Source organism: Fusarium solani, assembly GCF_023522795.1.
Source record: "Fusarium solani strain SB1 chromosome Unknown bctg00000000, whole genome shotgun sequence".
Taxonomy (NCBI): Eukaryota; Fungi; Ascomycota; class Sordariomycetes; order Hypocreales; family Nectriaceae; genus Fusarium; species Fusarium solani.
This window is the reverse complement of record NW_027072157.1, coordinates 2142438-2160143: the sequence shown is the minus strand read 5'-3', so window position 1 is coordinate 2160143 and position 17706 is coordinate 2142438. Positions and strand designations below refer to the sequence as shown.

The 17706-nt window shown below is 53.9% G+C and overlaps 7 protein-coding genes across 7 annotated transcripts; 4 read left to right on the top strand and 3 right to left on the bottom strand.

The window, feature by feature from the left end:
• Positions 1-73: 73 nt before the first annotated feature.
• On the bottom strand, positions 74-1583 carry MRS44_000671 (uncharacterized protein; the record flags this gene model as incomplete). Its single annotated transcript, XM_046270536.2, has 2 exons — positions 74-1368; positions 1415-1583. 2 exons carry the CDS (start codon positions 1581-1583, stop codon positions 74-76), a joined length of 1464 nt encoding a protein of 487 aa, XP_046138567.2.
• Positions 1584-2146: 563 nt separating this feature from the next.
• MRS44_000670 (uncharacterized protein) lies at positions 2147-4300 on the top strand (the record flags this gene model as incomplete). Its single annotated transcript, XM_046267461.2, has 2 exons — positions 2147-3600; positions 3715-4300. 2 exons carry the CDS (start codon positions 2147-2149, stop codon positions 4298-4300), a joined length of 2040 nt encoding a protein of 679 aa, XP_046138566.2.
• Positions 4301-4979: 679 nt separating this feature from the next.
• MRS44_000669 (uncharacterized protein) lies at positions 4980-5904 on the bottom strand (the record flags this gene model as incomplete). Its single annotated transcript, XM_046278205.1, has 4 exons — positions 4980-5002; positions 5055-5277; positions 5338-5786; positions 5874-5904. The coding sequence occupies 4 exons, from the start codon at positions 5902-5904 to the stop codon at positions 4980-4982; spliced, it is 726 nt and encodes a 241-aa protein (XP_046138565.1).
• Positions 5905-6259: 355 nt separating this feature from the next.
• Positions 6260-8026, top strand: MRS44_000668 (uncharacterized protein; the record flags this gene model as incomplete). The annotated part of the gene is made up of 3 exons (XM_046274964.2): positions 6260-6867; positions 6921-7806; positions 7859-8026. The coding sequence occupies 3 exons, from the start codon at positions 6260-6262 to the stop codon at positions 8024-8026; spliced, it is 1662 nt and encodes a 553-aa protein (XP_046138564.2).
• A 1426-nt stretch (positions 8027-9452) lies between these two features.
• MRS44_000667 (uncharacterized protein) lies at positions 9453-12101 on the top strand (the record flags this gene model as incomplete). Its single annotated transcript, XM_046267460.2, has 3 exons — positions 9453-9766; positions 9825-11771; positions 11825-12101. The coding sequence occupies 3 exons, from the start codon at positions 9453-9455 to the stop codon at positions 12099-12101; spliced, it is 2538 nt and encodes an 845-aa protein (XP_046138563.1).
• A 1115-nt stretch (positions 12102-13216) lies between these two features.
• On the bottom strand, positions 13217-14255 carry MRS44_000666 (uncharacterized protein; the record flags this gene model as incomplete). The annotated part of the gene is made up of 4 exons (XM_046280669.1): positions 13217-13813; positions 13866-13975; positions 14027-14152; positions 14204-14255. The coding sequence occupies 4 exons, from the start codon at positions 14253-14255 to the stop codon at positions 13217-13219; spliced, it is 885 nt and encodes a 294-aa protein (XP_046138562.1).
• A 787-nt stretch (positions 14256-15042) lies between these two features.
• Positions 15043-16514, top strand: MRS44_000665 (uncharacterized protein; the record flags this gene model as incomplete). The annotated part of the gene is made up of 3 exons (XM_046267459.2): positions 15043-15235; positions 15333-16282; positions 16341-16514. The coding sequence occupies 3 exons, from the start codon at positions 15043-15045 to the stop codon at positions 16512-16514; spliced, it is 1317 nt and encodes a 438-aa protein (XP_046138561.1).
• Positions 16515-17706: the final 1192 nt, after the last annotated feature.

The window sequence follows — 17706 nt, the reverse complement described above, 5'->3', positions numbered from 1 at the left end:
CCCTAGAGTGATTATGTACAAGTCTAATGTTACAGATCAAGAGTACATGCGTTAAGGGGAGTACAGAGGAGTTCTACAGCAGCTTGATGCCGGTGCCTGAAGCCTGCTGCATGAAGAAATTCTTCAGGGGTCCAAAGGAATTGACAGCTCTGAGACCAACGGAGCGCAGCGGAACCAGAGGACCGCTCTCCACAGAGTAGAGCCTGTGAAGCTTGTCGCAAACGCCGAGGATGACGTGGTTGGCAGCATAGCGCTCACTGTTGTACGACTCAAGAGACAGTTGCGTGCCCAAATCCTGACCGTGAGACACAGCGTACTCGATGGTCTTGGCCAGGCTCTGAACATCACCCTGACCCTGGTTCAGGCCCTGGCCAGCGAGGGGGTGGATGGTGTGCGCCGCATCGCCAACGAGGGCAACACGTTCGCCGGTATAAGTGTCGGCATGGCGCAACTTGAGGGGGAAAGATGCGACGGTGCCCTCCTGAACGCCAATGACGGCTTGAGGGATCGACTCGGCATCAATGGTCGTGTGCTCCATGCGCCATGAGAGCTCCTCCGCCTGGCCATCTGCTTGGGTGTGCATGAAGCCAATGTCGACAGGGCTCAGGCGGAAAGCGGCATTGACCATGGCGATAAAGTCCTTAGGGGAGAGGCCCTTGAGAAGGGCAGCCTTCTCTGGCGTGGTAGACCAGACAAGCGAAGCATGGTTGCCAGGAAGGGGCAGCATCGCAACGGGACCTGTGGGCAAGAAACGCTGGTAGGCAATCTTGCTGAACTCGCCGCCCCATCCGTCACCCTCCAACTCAAGAGTTGCCACAACGCCGTGTCTACCATAGTCCCAGCCGCGGCTGTTAATACCAGCAAAAGTACGCACAGGGCTGTTGGCTCCGTCTGCGCCGATGAGAAGACGTGCCGCTAGGGAATGACCACCTGAAAGCTGGACGATCGGCCACTCGCTCAGATCGACCTCTTCAGTCTCCTTGCCCAGATCAATATTCTCCACCTTGGTCTTGTCGAAAATGTCCACCCCGCCAAGCTCATGGAGCCTCTTGAGAAGTCCAGACGTCAGGTTGAGATTCTCGGCCATGTAAGCGATCGTCTTGTCGGCGGCGGAACCCGGAGGCCAGTCGAATTCGATGCGGGCGCCCGTCACTCCATCCCACACCTGCATTTCCTGATAATCCTGGATACGCTCGCGCTTCATGTGCTGCCATGCGCCTATCGTGTCGAGATATCGGGCCGAGGAGGGGGTGAGGGAGCTGCATCGGTTGGAGAATTGGGTGGGAGGGAGCGAGAACGACGAGACCTTGGAGAGATCCTGGGCTTCAACGAGGGCGACTCGCAGGCCGGCGGTGACGGGATTGGCCCCTGTTTGAGTGTTAACAAGATTCTGAATACCAATATAGAAACGTACGAAGAGCTGTGAGGAGACTCAGGCCCGCTGGGCCGCCTCCAACACAGACGACATCGTAAATGTTGTCTTGAGCGGCAGTGGACGCCCGGCGGATCTGGGACTGGTATTGGCGGACACAGCTCCGACAGACAAAGCTGGACTGTCCCAAAACAGACCTTCTGGCTAGCATGATGTGTGAAAAGTCAATTGAGCCCTCAATGCCAGAAGAACGCCGTCGTGAAAGGCAAATCACGACTCACGATGTGGGATGAGACATCGCTTGAAGCTCCCCAGCGAATGTCGTCCCTCAATCGTTCGATAGCTCGCGGGACAAATGCGGCGCATCGTGGCTAGGTGTGGCGGTGCAACCACCGCACGGGTCAAGTGGCAAGGAACGTGCAAGTTCCAGGCTCCAGTTGCCACAGACAACGGCGCTATCAACTTCATCATTGCGTCAAGGGTCTTTGTATCAACAATCTGTCCAGACGAGAGGGAAAAGTCCATCACCCCACCTCGAGCAGGAATTTCTCACGCCGCCTGGGCATCTTTTGCAAGACGCTACTCGCGACTGCGCTGCGACCATTGCGGTTTCAGGTGCTAACCCAGGCGCAAAGTGCAGCTATCTTTGTTGTTGATCCTGCTGCGTGACCTCACCTACACAACGTGGACGGTCTATGATCTGCGGCCATCCCACACTCTTCCATCCTTTGCAACTTGTCCTACCATATCCCAAGCTCCAACAGAGCAGACATCATGGCGGACGTTGAGGATTACCTCGAGGAGGGCTTTGACGCCCACAAAGTCACCATCCCGCGACTACGATCTATTCTCGTCACCCACAACATCGAGTACCCCGCAACAGCAAAGAAGGCACAGCTGGTTGAGCTAGTCGAGGAGCATGTCTTGTCTCAGGCTCCCAAGCTCCGAGCCCAGCGGGCAAGAGCCAAGCGATCTAGCATGGGTATCGTCAATGCCGGTAGCGCCGAAGACACGGGTACCTGGGACGACTATGATCTTGCTCCCCCATCAGTCTCGAAACGGCGATCCAAGTCTCCTCGAAAGGTGTCAAGAGGAATCAAGACTGAGGATGATGTCCCCGCAACCCCCGCCTCTAGGCTTAGGAGCCCGACGAAGCGGAGCACACGATCCGTGAGCCGGGCACTCTCCCATGTCGATGACCACGATGACTATGAGGCTCCTCGCTCGACCCGTCAGACTCGACGAACCGTTACACCTAAGATCAAGGCGGAGCCCGAGGAGGAGGAGACTATCATGCCAGATCCCGATGAGAGCGTCTTCACATACGATAACCCATTCCAGAGTGGGAGCTCACCCGCTCAAAAGACTCCAACCAACCGACGACGCACAACCGGCGGCGGAGACACTATCCGAAGCGTCAAGTCGACTTCGAGGCGACGAACAGATGGTTATTCCGATAATTATGAAGAGCCGCTTGAAGCCCCGACTCCCAAGTATCGCGAGCCAACTCCCAAGTATCGTGAGCCGACTCCTGATCTACTTGAGCCTGGCGAGGAGTTCACTCCCGATGAGCAACTCGAGCTAGAGGAGGCAGCAAGCAGAGGGGAGACTACGATTGAGCCGCGCAAACCTGCTGGTCAGGTCGCTCGAAAGGGTGGCCTTGGCGCGCCCCTGCTGGTCCTCTTCATGGCCCTCTTGGGCGCGTATCTTGCCTGGTATCGACAGGAGAAGATGGCCGTCGGCTACTGTGGGATCGGAGCACCAGCGAAGTCGTTGGTTCCACCAGAGATTCCTGTTCCTGACGCTCTCCTCCCGTACATCGAGCCTCAGTGTGAGCCTTGCCCTCAGCACGCCTACTGCTTCAAGGACTTTTCTGTTCAATGCGAGCATGACTTTATTCTCAAGCCGCACCCCCTGTCCTTCGGTGGCCTAGTTCCTCTCCCACCTACCTGCGAACCTGATGGCGAAAAGGCGCGACGAGTCAAGGCCGTGGCGGACAAGGCCATTGAAGAGCTCAGAGAACGCCGGGCCAAGTACGAGTGCGGAGAGCTTGTTACTGAGGATGGCAAAAAGGAGGAGTCTCCTGCCATCCCCGAGCAGGAACTTAAGAAGACTGTCAGCCGAAAGCGCTCCAAGAGACTCAACGAGGATGAGTTTGATGAGCTCTGGGCTGCTGCCATTGGGGAGGTTACCGCAAGGGAAGAAATCGAGATTGTTGAGACAGCACCGTAAGTTCCATCTCTTTATCCACACGCGTCGACAACCGGCTCCGCGACAACGACGACATTGCCTCAAACCGTTTCTGACCAAAACACTAACCAGATCCACCATTGACCCTACAGACCGCCCGGTTCCCCCGATCTTCCAGAACGACGGCTATCGTCCACGTCTCTCGCTCGCCTTCCGCTCACCTGCGCGCTCAAACGATCGCTCAGACTCAGCCTGGCAAGATATCGACTCACAATTGGACTTTTAGTGACGTCAATCTTGACTGTCTTGTACATACGAGCCCGATATCGCAAGCATGTCGCTACCTCGGCTCAAGTTCCTGCTCTGGTTGACTTGGTTCTGGGAAGACTGGCCAACCAGAAGGAATTGGGTGAGGAAGATATCGATGACCCTTGGTTGTTTCTGCCTAACCTGAGAGATGATATCCTACGCTCCGTGCACTCGCTCTCGGAGCGTGAGCGCATCTGGCAGAGAGTGCGAGCTGTGGTTGAGCAAAACAGCAATGTTCGAACCAGTCAAAGAGAAGGTCGCAGCGGCGAAGTCGGCCGTGCTTGGGAGTGGATTGGCCCTGTCGCAGGCGATGGAGCTAGAAGACGACGAAGTGGGCGTGTGTCACTCGGCCCTGGAGTGGATGAGTCTCCAGCAGCAAAGGCGACTCCGGAACCCAAGAAGTGGGAAGATCCGAGGCCGATCTACTAATAGCTGTTCTCACAGCAGATTCTTCTGACCTGTTTTCACAACAGACAGTCCTTTACCATATTTCTTTTTTATCTATTGGTCTTGATGCGCCGGGCGGATGGGTGGGTGGTTACCTATGCTTTGGATCTTGAATCCGCGGAGCAGATGGCCGGCGTTGAGGATTGCTGGTTTTCTCGAGTGTATAATTACCCATGTACAGACGCACAATAATTTCTTCTTGAACATTCTTGTAAGGTCATTTGGATCTGTGATGCTTGACCTGGTGAAGCTTGGGACGCGCCATGTCGGTTTGTCCACTCAGCGAGCATAACAACCAATTACTAGATGGCATTGCCCGAGATTGACAATTGCTTAGCAATACCAATTGAGTCACTGTCAAACAGAGGAGACGACATCGAGTGTTGATATTTGTTTTGATTTTTCGCTCAACTCGGAAGATAGGATAGGCGATATCGGAGATCCCGACCTTTCCCGAAGAGCAAATTATAGCTCCGACAAACCCAATTGAAACGCAATTGACCCTATCTTGACGTATCTCACAGGCAACAGCTTTCCAGCACTGAAGGAACTAGGGTCTTGATTGATTCGGCTAATGCACAGGTGTTGTTTTATGACACAAAAGGGGTACAAAGGGAAACCGTGGAATCTAGGGATCGAGACTCTAGCGGCGGTTGGTCATCTATTGCTTGGCGGCGACGATCTCTGTAAACTGCGTCAGCATAGTCAATTGGATATCCAGGGCAGATCCACGCACTCTCAACGTCGGCAACGCTCTGCTGGAGGATCTGCTGGAGGACCTTGGGGTTCTCGAGCTCCTTCTGGACCTTGGCGATGACAGACTGAGCGAGCTCCTTCTGTTGTCGCTGCTTGACCTGGCCCTCGTATCGGACCCAGGAGTCAAGGACGCTCTTAGCCTCGGCGGCCAGGGCGGTCTTCTGCTCGAGCTCGAAAGCCTCAGCCTCGAGCTTGGCGGTTTCCTAACACGCAGTACCATCAGTATATATCACCTCGGGGTCCGACGGCCATCTCGGAATTACCTTGGAAACCTCGAACAGGTTCTTGGTGATCTCGACGACGCTGCCCATCTGCTTGACGTCCTCAATGCGGCCCTTGACGGCCTCGGTGTGGTCGGCACGGGCGCTGTTGAGGATGTTCTTGATCTTGTTGTTCTGCGACTCGGCCCACTCCTTGTAGGCAGGGCCACCGTACTTGATCAGACCACCCCAGACGGAGAGCAGGCAGATGGCGATGATGGTCTCCTCGTTCATGACGTAGTACTCGCTGGAGATGCCGTAGATGGAGAGACCGGCGGCGGAGCTCAGGATGGCGGTCTTGCTGAGCAGGCTGTTTCCGGGGAGGGAATCGATGAGACTCTGGGCCTTCTTCTTGGGCTCCTCGGCGGGGACATTGCTGTTGAATCGCACGGCGGCGGCGGAGATGGCAGGGGCGGCTCGGCGGGCGAGGACGGGTCGGAGGAGGGGAGCGCCTGTTTGGGGTCAGAAAGAGTCGTCGCGAAGGCCAATTGGGGCGGGAATTGGGCCGGGATCGAGTATCGAGGGCTCTCAGAACGTACCGACGGCGCTTCGGGCCAAGCGTGACGCCATTGTGAGATGGTTACGTGATGGGGGTATCGTGGGCTTGTCGTTGATCGGGGAGCTGGAAGTGAGGTTGAGGTTTTATCGCGCTAGCTCGGCAACAATCAGATGCACGTGACCTTGAAAATCGGAGGGGATCTGGCACGGCCGGGATTTTGCCGTGGGAGGGTCTTGGCGCCGGGGTCAGCTGTGATTGGGCGAAATTTCAACAGTCAAGTAAAGATTTCTGGACGTTGAACTTTATGATCTTGAATGAATCGAAGTTTGAGACTTGCAACAGAACCAGCGATATTTGGGTCTTTTTTTATTTCTTTCCTTTCTAATCTTATTTTATAGGAGATCCGTCTAAGGTGACGCGATCAAAATGCCCAAGGCCGCTACAGAAGAGCGCTCCAAGCGCAAGCGGTCCTCAACTCAAGAGAAGCCCACCAAGAGACGGAGGTCATCAAGCGCCAGCGATGAGTCCGAGGATCCCAACGCCAAGATCCTGCTCATGGAGCAAGGCATCCTAGAGTCGCGGAAGAACTACAACGACATCACCGTCCTTCTCAGCACCGCCAATGACTTCAAAAAGGGCGAGCCTGAGAGCATGCTGGCGACCGTCGCGCTCTGCCGCATCTTTGTGCGGCTGCTCACCCAGGGTGCTCTCATCTCCAAGAAGAGCCTGTCCGAGAAGGACTTGGTCGTCGTCGGCTGGCTCAAGGAGCAATTCGGCGAGTTTAAGAAGACTCTGCTCGGAATGCTTCGGGATGAGGAGCTGGCCCCGACCGCCCTGACTCTTTGCATGAGGACGCTCAAGGCTGAGGGGCAGTTCATGTATGACAAGGAGGAGTACATTTTCCCTCGGGCATTCCATCGCGACATTATGGAATCACTCCTTATGAGTGAGAATGAGGACGCAAGCAAGATCTATATCGAGGAGTTTGCTGAGCAGTATGACGACATCCGCTACTTTACATTCAGCTCAGTCAAGTACGTGATCTTTACAGCCTCTGGTCAACAGTCTCGACTAACCTTTTATCTAGGTACATTGTGGAGAAGCATTCAGACGATAATGCTTCACCAGAACTCTTTGATCGATGCTTTGCGCTCTTGTCTGCTCTAGATGGCGTCCCAGAGTCCGCTGATGAGCTGGAGGATTACTACGTCCCACGGCCAAAGAAGAAGGCTCATCCTCTTCGAAATGTCACCCAGCACAAGAAGCAAGGCCAAGAGGCATGGCTTGCCATTATGACCCTCGCTGAGGAAAAGGAGCAGCGCAAGCGGATACTCGACATCATCTCGACCGTGATTGCTCCCTGGTTCACAAAGCCCGAGCTGCTCGCCGACTTCCTGACCAACTCTTACGACGTCGGCGGTTCCATGTCCCTCTTGGCCCTTTCAGGTGTCTTTTACTTGATCTCGGAGCGGAATCTGGACTACCCCTCCTTCTACACAAAACTCTACTCCCTTCTGGATCGCGATATTCTTCACTCCAAGCACAGATCACGATTCTTCCGCCTATTGGACACCTTCCTCGCCTCAACCCATCTTCCGGCGGCGCTCGTCGCCAGCTTTATCAAGCGCCTCGCCCGCCTTTCGTTGAATGCGCCCCCCAGCGCCATCGTCTTTGTGACCCCCTGGATCTACAACCTGCTTAAGCGTCACCCGACATGCACATTCATGATTCACCGAGAGGAGAGGGACCCCGAGGTCAAGAAGCACATGAGCGAACATGGCGCTGAGGACCCATTCCTGCCGGAGGAGACGGACCCAATGGAGACGCAGGCGATTGACAGCTGTCTCTGGGAGCTTGTGCAGCTCCAGTCTCATTACCACCCGAACGTTGCCACCATTACCAAGGTCATCTCTGAGCAGTTCACCAAGGTTTCTTACAACATTGAGGATTTCCTCGACCACTCATATGCTACTGTAAGTTGTTGCTACGTGTGAGATTGATGACAAGGCTCTAACTATTGGATAGCTCCTCGAGGCCGAGATAACCAAGAACGTCAGGAAGGCGCCTGTGGTCGAGTTTCATATTCCCAAGAAAGTCTTCCTGCCACATGAGGCCGGTGACGCTGAGCCCGACAGCCTGCTTGTCAAGTTGTGGGACTTTGAGGGGTCGCCCCAGACCACTGAGGTTGCGTGAAGACAGTTAAACGGACTGTAAGGATGGCAAAAGCTAGTTTGTTGCGTATACCCAAGTTAGACTCGCGTGTAATTCTTAGAGATGTGAGGAACATGGCGCAAATGGCAATGTTTTTGGGCATTCCACGAAAAGTTGTCACTCTAGAATGATATGCAATGGATACTTTGTTAGTCTCAGTATGGACACATGTTTCAATGCAGCTGAGCTGCGGCGCTGAAACAAGCCTTGACGTCAAAATGCTGTATTTCCTTGCACAGCATGTGGTATTAGTCGTTGCTGGGGTTGCTGAGTGCTTCTTGACAAGCCTCACGCGACGGCGCAAGTTCTCAAAGCAGGGATACTCTTGCTATCTTAAGTACCTTATCATAGATAAGAGGCAGTGGCGACAAAAAGAAACCATGCTGAGTTGTCGTCTCGGTGGCAACAGAAACACCAAGAGCAAATACTCACCAATCGCGAAACAAGGCAAAAATTGAATCATCAACAGCAGCAAAAAGAAGCAAAAAACTTATCGACGTGGGCCTGATTCGAACAGACGCCTCCGAAGAGAATAGATTTCTAGTCTATCGCATTAGACCACTCTGCCACCACGCCTTTGCTTGTGATAGGTCGTGTGGTGTTGCGGTATATTGCGCTGGCTTGACGGCGCGTGCCGGACATGATACCGAGCTAGTGGTGACAACCGATAGTTGGTGGGGCCGGTGATGTTGTCCACCATGATCATGACAACTCGCTTGCTCCTCTTTGATGTTGCGGTAAAGATGAAAAGAGGAGATTCGGCTAACATGTTGTTTAGCGAGAAACGTCCTCAGCTGGACACATGTCACCGGGAACCCAGCGAGTGAACGTGGTGAGTCTAAGACCAACAGTTGTCATGTGGTAACGCCTTGAAGCCCCAAGTTGGCGAGAGCCGGATATGGCCGATTGACTGGTGAGTGTGGAGCAGACATGTACATCCAGGCTGCAAGGCATGACCGGCATTGCTGTCTTTGAGTCGCATACCAGAAGGCAGGAAAGAAGAGACAAGGAGCTAGGTTCAACACCAGAAACGTTGTCGATCTACAACCATGATGATATTCACTTCTGACATTGACCTCCTTTTTACCTTTCTCTGCAACCCCAACTCTCATCGCCCCCCGCTGCGGGGATTGACCCGACGGTAACTTTGGTGGCCGGTTAGTGGGAACCCAGCTAAAAGTGCCCTGGGCCAATTATTGCTCCAGGCGAGCGCCCCCCTGTAGCTGGCCGATGCAGGCGCCAAACTGTAGGCAGGTAGCCCCGGGTAGCTGACATCATCACTGATCCATGGATTTGCGGCTTGGTGGCACGGCGCAGTCATTCCTACGACTTTTCCACAATCTTCAACGCTTCCTTTTCTTCTCCTTTTCACATAATTCCATAGTGTCCCTGTCTTCAGGAGCACGATATGGCTTCGAACAATCGCTTTAGCAACTTGGCCAACCCAAGCAATACTCAATCGCCTGGCACTCCCACCCAACGGCCGGCTGCCTCTGGCTCCGCCTCCGCCTCCAACTCTACCCCCGATCGACCCAAGCCCAGGAAGAGGAAGGGACACCGAGGTGGCAAGAAGAAGCGCGCTCGCAGAAAGAGTTTTGCTGCGTTTGACGACGATGATGGACGCGACGAGGCTGAGGAGGCTGCCGGGGAGGGTTTCTTCAACCTCCCCAAGGCCAATTTGAGCGGCGCGAGCATTGATAGCGAAGCATTGCTAGATCATCGGTGAGCTTGGCTTGCATGAACAATTGGTTCTATAACATCCCACTAATATGCAACTCAGTGGCCACCACCCTATGCGTCCCAGACGATCATCGACGGTCCCGGCCCCGGTCTCGCCCTTCACAGGTCCAAGTAGCAACCGTCTCCGCTCGATCCCAGCCGTTTCCGCCGAAGAGGAGCATCCAGAACATTCACAGTGGGATGAGTCCGCGCCCTTGCTTGGCGAATCGAGGCTACGACGTTCACAAACCGGTCTATCTGGCTACGGCGCAAGTGATGCGGTATCAAGTCACAGCCGAAGTCGACGACCCTCCAACAAGTCCTCCATGACACGGCTTGGAACTTCATCTGGCGCAAAGGACCGTTACGATATCAACCATCCTCCATCTATGCCGGGCTCTCCCACATTTGGCACCGCCGATCGCATAGAACTCAGTCTAGGGGATGTCATGATACGGGATGAACTCGGCAGCGTCCGTGACGACTCCCCACATCGCTTGATAGGCGAGATTGACGGCCTTTCTGATGTCGGGAGTGTTCTAAGGGATAATCGACCTGAGCTTGGTCGAAGAATGGTAGCCGAAGCTGAGCAGGATGTTTGCTTCCCAGGTCCTGGTATGTCCGAAATAGGAGATGACGAGCCTCAGTCACGAGGTCAGGAGCAGCGCCAGTATCGAACACGCCGTCGTCGCGGTCAGTGGCCCGACTTGTCCATCCTGGAAGAATGGAGTCATATGGAGAAGGAGGACCGGACCGAGGAACGTCGCGTCAAGAAGATCACGGAGCCGCAGCTCATTAATGGACGACTCCGCCCGTTGCGCAAAGGCTGGTTCCAGTCAGATGAGGAAACGCCCTATCGGTTCACTTATTTCAACGAGGAGTTCCAGAGCACGATTCACAGCCAGACAATATCCGAGCTTGTCCAGCCTGGTGGGGGTTTTCGAGAACTCTTCATTCCAGATCCTAGAATTCTCTCTGACGATGAGTCTGATGAGGAGGATTTGGACCCTATCGCTATTCCCACCAAGGCTCGCAATCAGGGCTCGGGGACAGATAGCGAGTCCAAGGCTAATACGCGCCAGCCCTCATTGTCAGCCACCCGCGATACTCTCGAGACCCGGCCTGAAGGAACGACATCACCCTCGAAAGATCCTTTGGCACATGTGGCCTCGAGAAGCGAGTCAGGGCGCGCAACTCCGTCGGGCCGCAAGTCAGCAGAAGAAAGCTTGTTGCACATCTCACAGGACACTACGGCGGGTTCAAAAGACAAGATCATAAGATATGGCGAGCGACCAGTCTGGTGGCTTGATGTTCTCTGTCCCACAGAACCTGAGATGAAGGTCATATCCAAAGCCTTTGGCATCCATCCACTTACTGCAGAAGACATTATGCTGCAGGAGGCTCGCGAAAAGGTTGAGCTCTTCCGGCACTACTACTTTGTCAACTATCGAACGTTTGATCAAGACAACAACAGCGAAAACTTCCTGGAGCCTGTCGATATGTATGTGGTTGTCTTCCGAGAAGGTGTCCTAAGCTTCCACTTCTCCAAGACGCCGCATCCTGCCAACGTTCGTCGACGAATTCGCCAGTTGCGCGACTACTTGATACTATCTTCGGACTGGATCTCGTATGCCATTATCGACGACATCACGGATGTCTTTCAGCCCTTGATACAGAATATCGAGGATGAGGTGGACGAGATTGACGATGCCATCCTCAAGCTACATTCATCCGCCGATAAGCGGTTGAAGGAAGACAACTCGAAGCCAGACGACGCCGTCACAACGTCTGATCCTAATAGTGACATGCTCCGACGTGTAGGTGACTGCAGAAAGAGGGTCATGAGTCTATACCGCTTGCTGGGCAACAAGGCGGACGTTATCAAAGGATTCGCCAAGCGCTGCAATGAGCGGTGGGAGGTTGCGCCTCGGTCCGAGATTGGCCTCTATCTTGGTGATATCCAAGATCACATCATCACCATGACTGCCAATCTTGGCCATTATGAAAAGTGAGTTGTCTACGCATACACGGCCAAAAACGAAGTTGTACTAACACACACAGAATACTCGCTCGATCTCATGGCAACTATCTCGCCCAGATAAACATCCGCATGAACGAGCGCCAGGAACAAACAGCCGACGTGCTCGGAAAACTCACCGTCCTGGGCACAATCGTGCTCCCCATGAACATCATCACCGGTCTGTGGGGCATGAACGTTTGGGTGCCCGGTCAAGAGTATGAAGGCGACCTCACCTGGTTCGTCTGGATCACGGCTGGTCTCCTTTTCTTTGGATTCGCATGCTACATGATAGCCAAGAGGGTATACAACATTGTATAAGGGGCGCTCCAGCATCTAGGAGAGCCGAAGCGAAGGATACACACAAGAGTGCTACTTTCAAGAGTTGGGCACACACGATATAGCGGTTGGCACACAGTACACAGTCTTGCCGCGCTCCCTCTTTTTTTTTTTTTTTTTTTTTTTTTCTATCTGCCTATTGGCATTCTCAACCTGTAGGCCTGGAGTTTATCACGGTACAGCACTTGTTCGTCTGGAAATGGCTGGTTGGTTTAGGGGGCATTGGGGGCTTTGGGGGCGCATCCAGACAGTACATCTGGCGCTGGGTAGTTCGGGTTCCCAATACTTTTCGGTGTGCGGTTTACATGGGAGAGCATACATAAAATTGACATGTCTTTTAGGGCGCGAGCCGTAGCGAAACCCGAGTATCTTGGCTATTGTGATTACCTTCTTGATTGTAGTGTTGAAGATACGCAAAGGAAACCCATCTCTAATATACCCTAGAAGTACTTCACACCAAGTCCAAAAATCGGAAATGAACCGCATCACAGTATCAACGAGCCTTGGCATCGATTAACTGTTTCATGCATGGCTGAATAGATTACGTGGAATAGAAGTTGTCATTCTTGGTCACTACCTAGGTATGTGGCCTTCTTTACCCTACATCACCCCTGAAGCACAGCTGGGATCGCATCTAAACTCGACCATTCGTAGGTATTTCAAATGACACCGGCAATAGAATAATGTTTCATTTTCTTTTCGGTAAATCTCAGTCGCGGGTATCTGTTCAATCCCTATCCCATAACTATTGCGTTCTTGTCGCCTCTCTTACACCATCATGACGACGGCCTTCACAATGGCAACTGGCCTTCAATATACCGCCATGTTACCCTTTTCTCCTTGGCATGACGGAGCTGTGACTACCAGAAGGAACGCCCAGACAAGTGCAACGTCACATCATCTGGCTGCCAGCCCTCACCCTACGACCAGAAACTAGTTAGGGACCATGTTTCCGCCTGGACTATGTAAATCAATGGCCCATATCTGCGCCTGAACGCCTAATACATCCAAATACCCTCCAAGCACATGGTGAGAGACGCCTCTGGCGAGTCTCCAGACTGGCGAAGCACCTTGCGCGAATGTATCTATACATGGAATCATCTCCGCTGGCCAGCAAATGTAGCCCGGAGAGCCAAAATCTGTTGCCTCTCGGCCTCAGGAAGCATGTCGATCTGAGATTGAGGAAGCTCCATGACAGCTCGCATCAGAGCATCAGGATCTTGGGCAGCCGGCGCGGGCGCAGCAGCAGGAGCGCCGTAGGGCTGAGCAGGCGCCTGATATGGCATACTGGCGACTGGAGGAGTGTTACTCGCTCCGGGGTAGCCAGGCATTGGGGCGGGAGGATAGGCAGCAGCCGGTGGAGGTGCTCCGGGCTCGACGACCGACTGAATAGCTTCGGGGGAGACGAGACCCATGAGAAGAAGAGCCTGAAACACTGCATACGCCAACTGTGGTGCTTGCTGGAGAAGCTCGGCAGCTCGCTGAGGTTCGTTGGTCGCGAGGGTCTTCATCTGGGAAAGAATGTCGAGTAGTTGGGGAGGCGGGAGGGTTTCAAGAGTGCGCGAGATAGCATCGGTGCAGGTAACGCCGTGCGGAAGCTCCTTTCCGGCGGGCAGAGGAGGGAGAGTGCTTGGCTGAGAGCTGTAACTGGGGCCGGCGCCATTAGAGCCGTGTGGGTTATAGCCTGAGCCGCCCTGGTGTCGAAGGTTAGAGTATGAACCTGAATAGAACTCGCGTGCGTAGTACCTGGTCCTTGTCTTCATCGGTGCTCTTCTGCTCGTTAGAGAAGTCAACGCGAAGCTTCCTGCCCATGATCTCGTAGTCGTTCAGATTGCGCACAGCTGAGGAGGCCGAGTCTATCAAAGTCGGTTAGAAATGAATGTATGTCGGCGATCGAGGAATCGTACCGGTATCCGGGTAGTCTGCAAAGCCAAAGCCCTTTGGTCGTCCAGTCTCGGAATCGTAGACGAGGCGAAAGCGCTCGACCTTGCCGGCGCTGCTGAAGATTTCGGTGATTTGCTCCTCGGTGAGTCCTGAGGCCTAGTCAGATACAGTATGCCATAAACATAGCTGGCAGCTCCTACCATATGGGATGTTGCCCACAAACACAACGCGAGAGGGTGGCCTCGTCGACATGTTGACTAGATGGCCGGGGAGGCAACAAAGAAGATTATCTCGTATACGAAAAGAGAGATCGCGTGTTTGTCGAGGATGTGTAAGTGTGGCGCAGAGTATGGAAACGAACGAGGAAACTATCTAAACCGGAATAGTTGGTTTAGATGGCGGTTGCAGAGAGATATGGTGATGGTGTAGGAAAGTTGGAAGAGAGTGATGGGTGGAATTTCTCAGCCTTGCGATCTGATTTAGTGGACCTACAGCGGCAGGCTGAACCACAGCTTCCCTCCCTTCCCGTCTGCAGTGCCTGACGCATGCGAAGCTCCAATAGAAACCGGAGATTTTCCGACCCAGTGCCTCAAAGCTCGGGATCAAACCCTTTTAGGATTAGCTCAATTGAAGATACCACGGAAGGGGGACCCTGTTCTGAGGCAGGCAGGCCCCAAGCTAGGCGCGGAAGGACCAAGAGATAGGTACCGTACTAGGTAGTCAGCCGCAGTTGGAAAAAGGTGGCCTTTAAGAAATGTAAGAATAGGAACAACCAAACTCTTTATTCTCGCATTGCTTCGATTCTTCCTCTTTTTGCTGCTCGAGTGTGAGGTGCCGGTCCGCAGCCACTCTCGACGAATGCTGTCTCTCATTCACTGCATTTGATCCTTTTCTTGCCCATCTTCTTGTGGTTGCTCCTGAAGCCTGCTCTCCTTTTCAGCTGCTCTTTAGCGACCCGCGCTGCTGTCGCATTCATACCTACCAACTTATACCCGTCTCGAACCTCGTCGCATCCAGCAAACGACACGCTTCTCCAAAAATGCCTCCCAAGTCGAGGTTCACAAGGCTCGATGCCTTCACCAAGACAGTCGACGAGGCGCGAATTCGAACCACAAGTGGTGGTATTGTCACTATCGTGTCTCTGATCGTCGTCATCTTCCTGGCCTGGGGTGAATGGTCAGAGTATCGCCGGGTCGAGATACACCCTGAGTTGATTGTGGATAGAGGAAGAGGTATGGGATAACGTCTAGGTCCCCGGGGATAGAACCGCGATTGCTTCCCCGTTGCGACTTTAGAACCGCGAGTTGCTGACGTGGATGTGATTTACAGGAGAGCGAATGGAGATCCACCTCAACATCACATTCCCCAAGATGCCCTGCGAGCTCCTGACCCTCGATGTCATGGATGTCTCTGGCGAGCAGCAGCACGGCGTCATGCACGGTGTCAACAAAGTCCGTCTTCAACCCCAGTCCAAGGGCGGCGCCGATATCGACTCCAAGTCCCTCTCCCTCCACGATGATGCTGCCGCCCACCTCGATCCCTCCTACTGCGGTGGCTGCTACGGTGCTCAGCCCCCTGCGAATGCCCGAAAGGCCGGCTGCTGTCAGACTTGTGACGAAGTTCGTGAAGCCTACGCCCAGGCGTCGTGGGCCTTTGGCCGTGGAGAGGGCGTCGAGCAGTGTGAGCGCGAGCACTATGCTGAGAAGCTGGATGCTCAGCGTGAGGAAGGCTGCCGCATTGAGGGTGGCCTGCGCGTGAACAAGGTTATTGGCAACTTCCACTTTGCTCCTGGACGAAGCTTCAGCAGCGGCAACATGCACGTTCACGATCTGAAGAACTACTGGGACGCCCCCAAGGGCAAGGCGCACGACTTCACCCACATCATCCACTCCCTCCGCTTTGGTCCTCAGCTCCCCGACGAAGTCGCTCGCAAGGTCGGCAGCAAGGGAACGCCCTGGACCAACCACCACCAGAACCCTCTTGACGGTACCCGCCAGGATATCAAGGATCCCAACTTCAACTTCATGTACTTTGTAAAGATTGTCCCTACATCGTACCTCCCTCTGGGCTGGGACAGCAAGGGTCTCAAGATCGCCGGCCTTCTGCAGGACGACACGAGCCTCGGAGCCTACGGTTACTCCGAGGATGGCAGTGTCGAGACTCACCAGTACTCTGTCACTAGCCACAAGAGGAGTTTGGCTGGCGGCAACGACGCCGCTGAAGGCCACGCTGAGCGCCAGCATACCAGCGGTGGTATCCCTGGCGTCTTCTTCTCCTATGTAAGTGCCCTATGGCGGTTGTCTTTGACAAGTGAATCGAAACTAACGATGGCTGTAGGATATTTCCCCCATGAAGGTCGTCAACCGCGAGGAGAAGGGCAAGACCTTTAGCGGTTTCCTTGCTGGGCTCTGCGCCATTGTTGGTGGAACTCTGACCGTCGCCGCGGCGGTTGATCGTGGACTGTTCGAGGGTGCCGCGCGTCTCAAGAAGATGCGATCCAAGGACATGTAAGCAGAGAGTATATAGATGCGATGTGGGGACGAGTGAGTATGAGCAAGGTATGACCAGCTATGGTTAGGGACCTGTGTAGCTATTGTAAAAGTCCAATGCTCCGTATGCATTGGTGGGTTAGGCGTTCTGGAATAGTTGGGAATTTTTAAGGAGCATTATCAAATCATGAGAGGAGACGCCATGGACTTGATGGCACATGCATCTTGTTCGGGAACCTTGGTCATGGAACGCCAACTGGGGAGAGAGAAGGGTGAATTATAAGACGGGCTTTCACATGTCTCACGAGGGCGGCTATGTAAAACAGCGTCCGATTGAAGACAGTTTCAAATACGGCGGCGGGTGGGAATTGAGATCTGCAAATCACCGACATCGTACCTGGGAGATTCTGACATCCTCTCTGGGCCAATTGCGCGTACTCGTCCGTATAACCCCTGAAGCAGGGGATCGATCGTTGAAGACGCTGTACATCCTTGAGGTTGGTTGGCGAACCTTGGCTTGTGCCTGGCCTTGTGCGAGCACGGAGATTAGTGACGAGATTGTGAGATTATTGTGCACAAAGTCCTCGTGCCCAGGGACCAATCGAGGACTGAGTCGAGCGGTGCTGTCAGCAGGGGACCATGTCCCTGGATCATGGGCAGTCGAGAAACACCGGCGGGATAAGGACCGGGGTCGGAAGCTGGACAGTGTGACGGGAGGTGTTTCATTGGTAGGTGCCGCTGGAGAAGGCATAACAAAGTGAAGAGGCTCAAAATGAGACTTGAATGCGTCTTGACCACTTGATTCTCTTATAGAGACAATGGCTGTATGATAGATGGATGGGCTGTGTAAGAGGACTCAGGAGAAGTCCAGACAGAGTGTCTGATTGGTCCATCTCGGGTGATCGTTCATTTACGATTGACAGGTGAGGGACGGAACAATGGCTGCTAGCGATCTCTGCGCTCCCTTGCAAAGTATTGTACTACACACTGTCAGGTGGAGGAAGAACTTCAGATGCTGTACAGTACCCTTGGTGGAACGGGTAGATGCAAGATTCGGCCATGACAGTGGTGAAACCGTAGCCACATGTACGGAGTACCTAGCAACCGTTTTGAGGTGTGATCCAATTGTTCCGTCCGCTGTCGGCAACAAAGGGCCGCCTGCGTCATTCCCTGTGCCCTTGCGTCAGGCTCTGTAATACGTGGGCCGTCGTGGC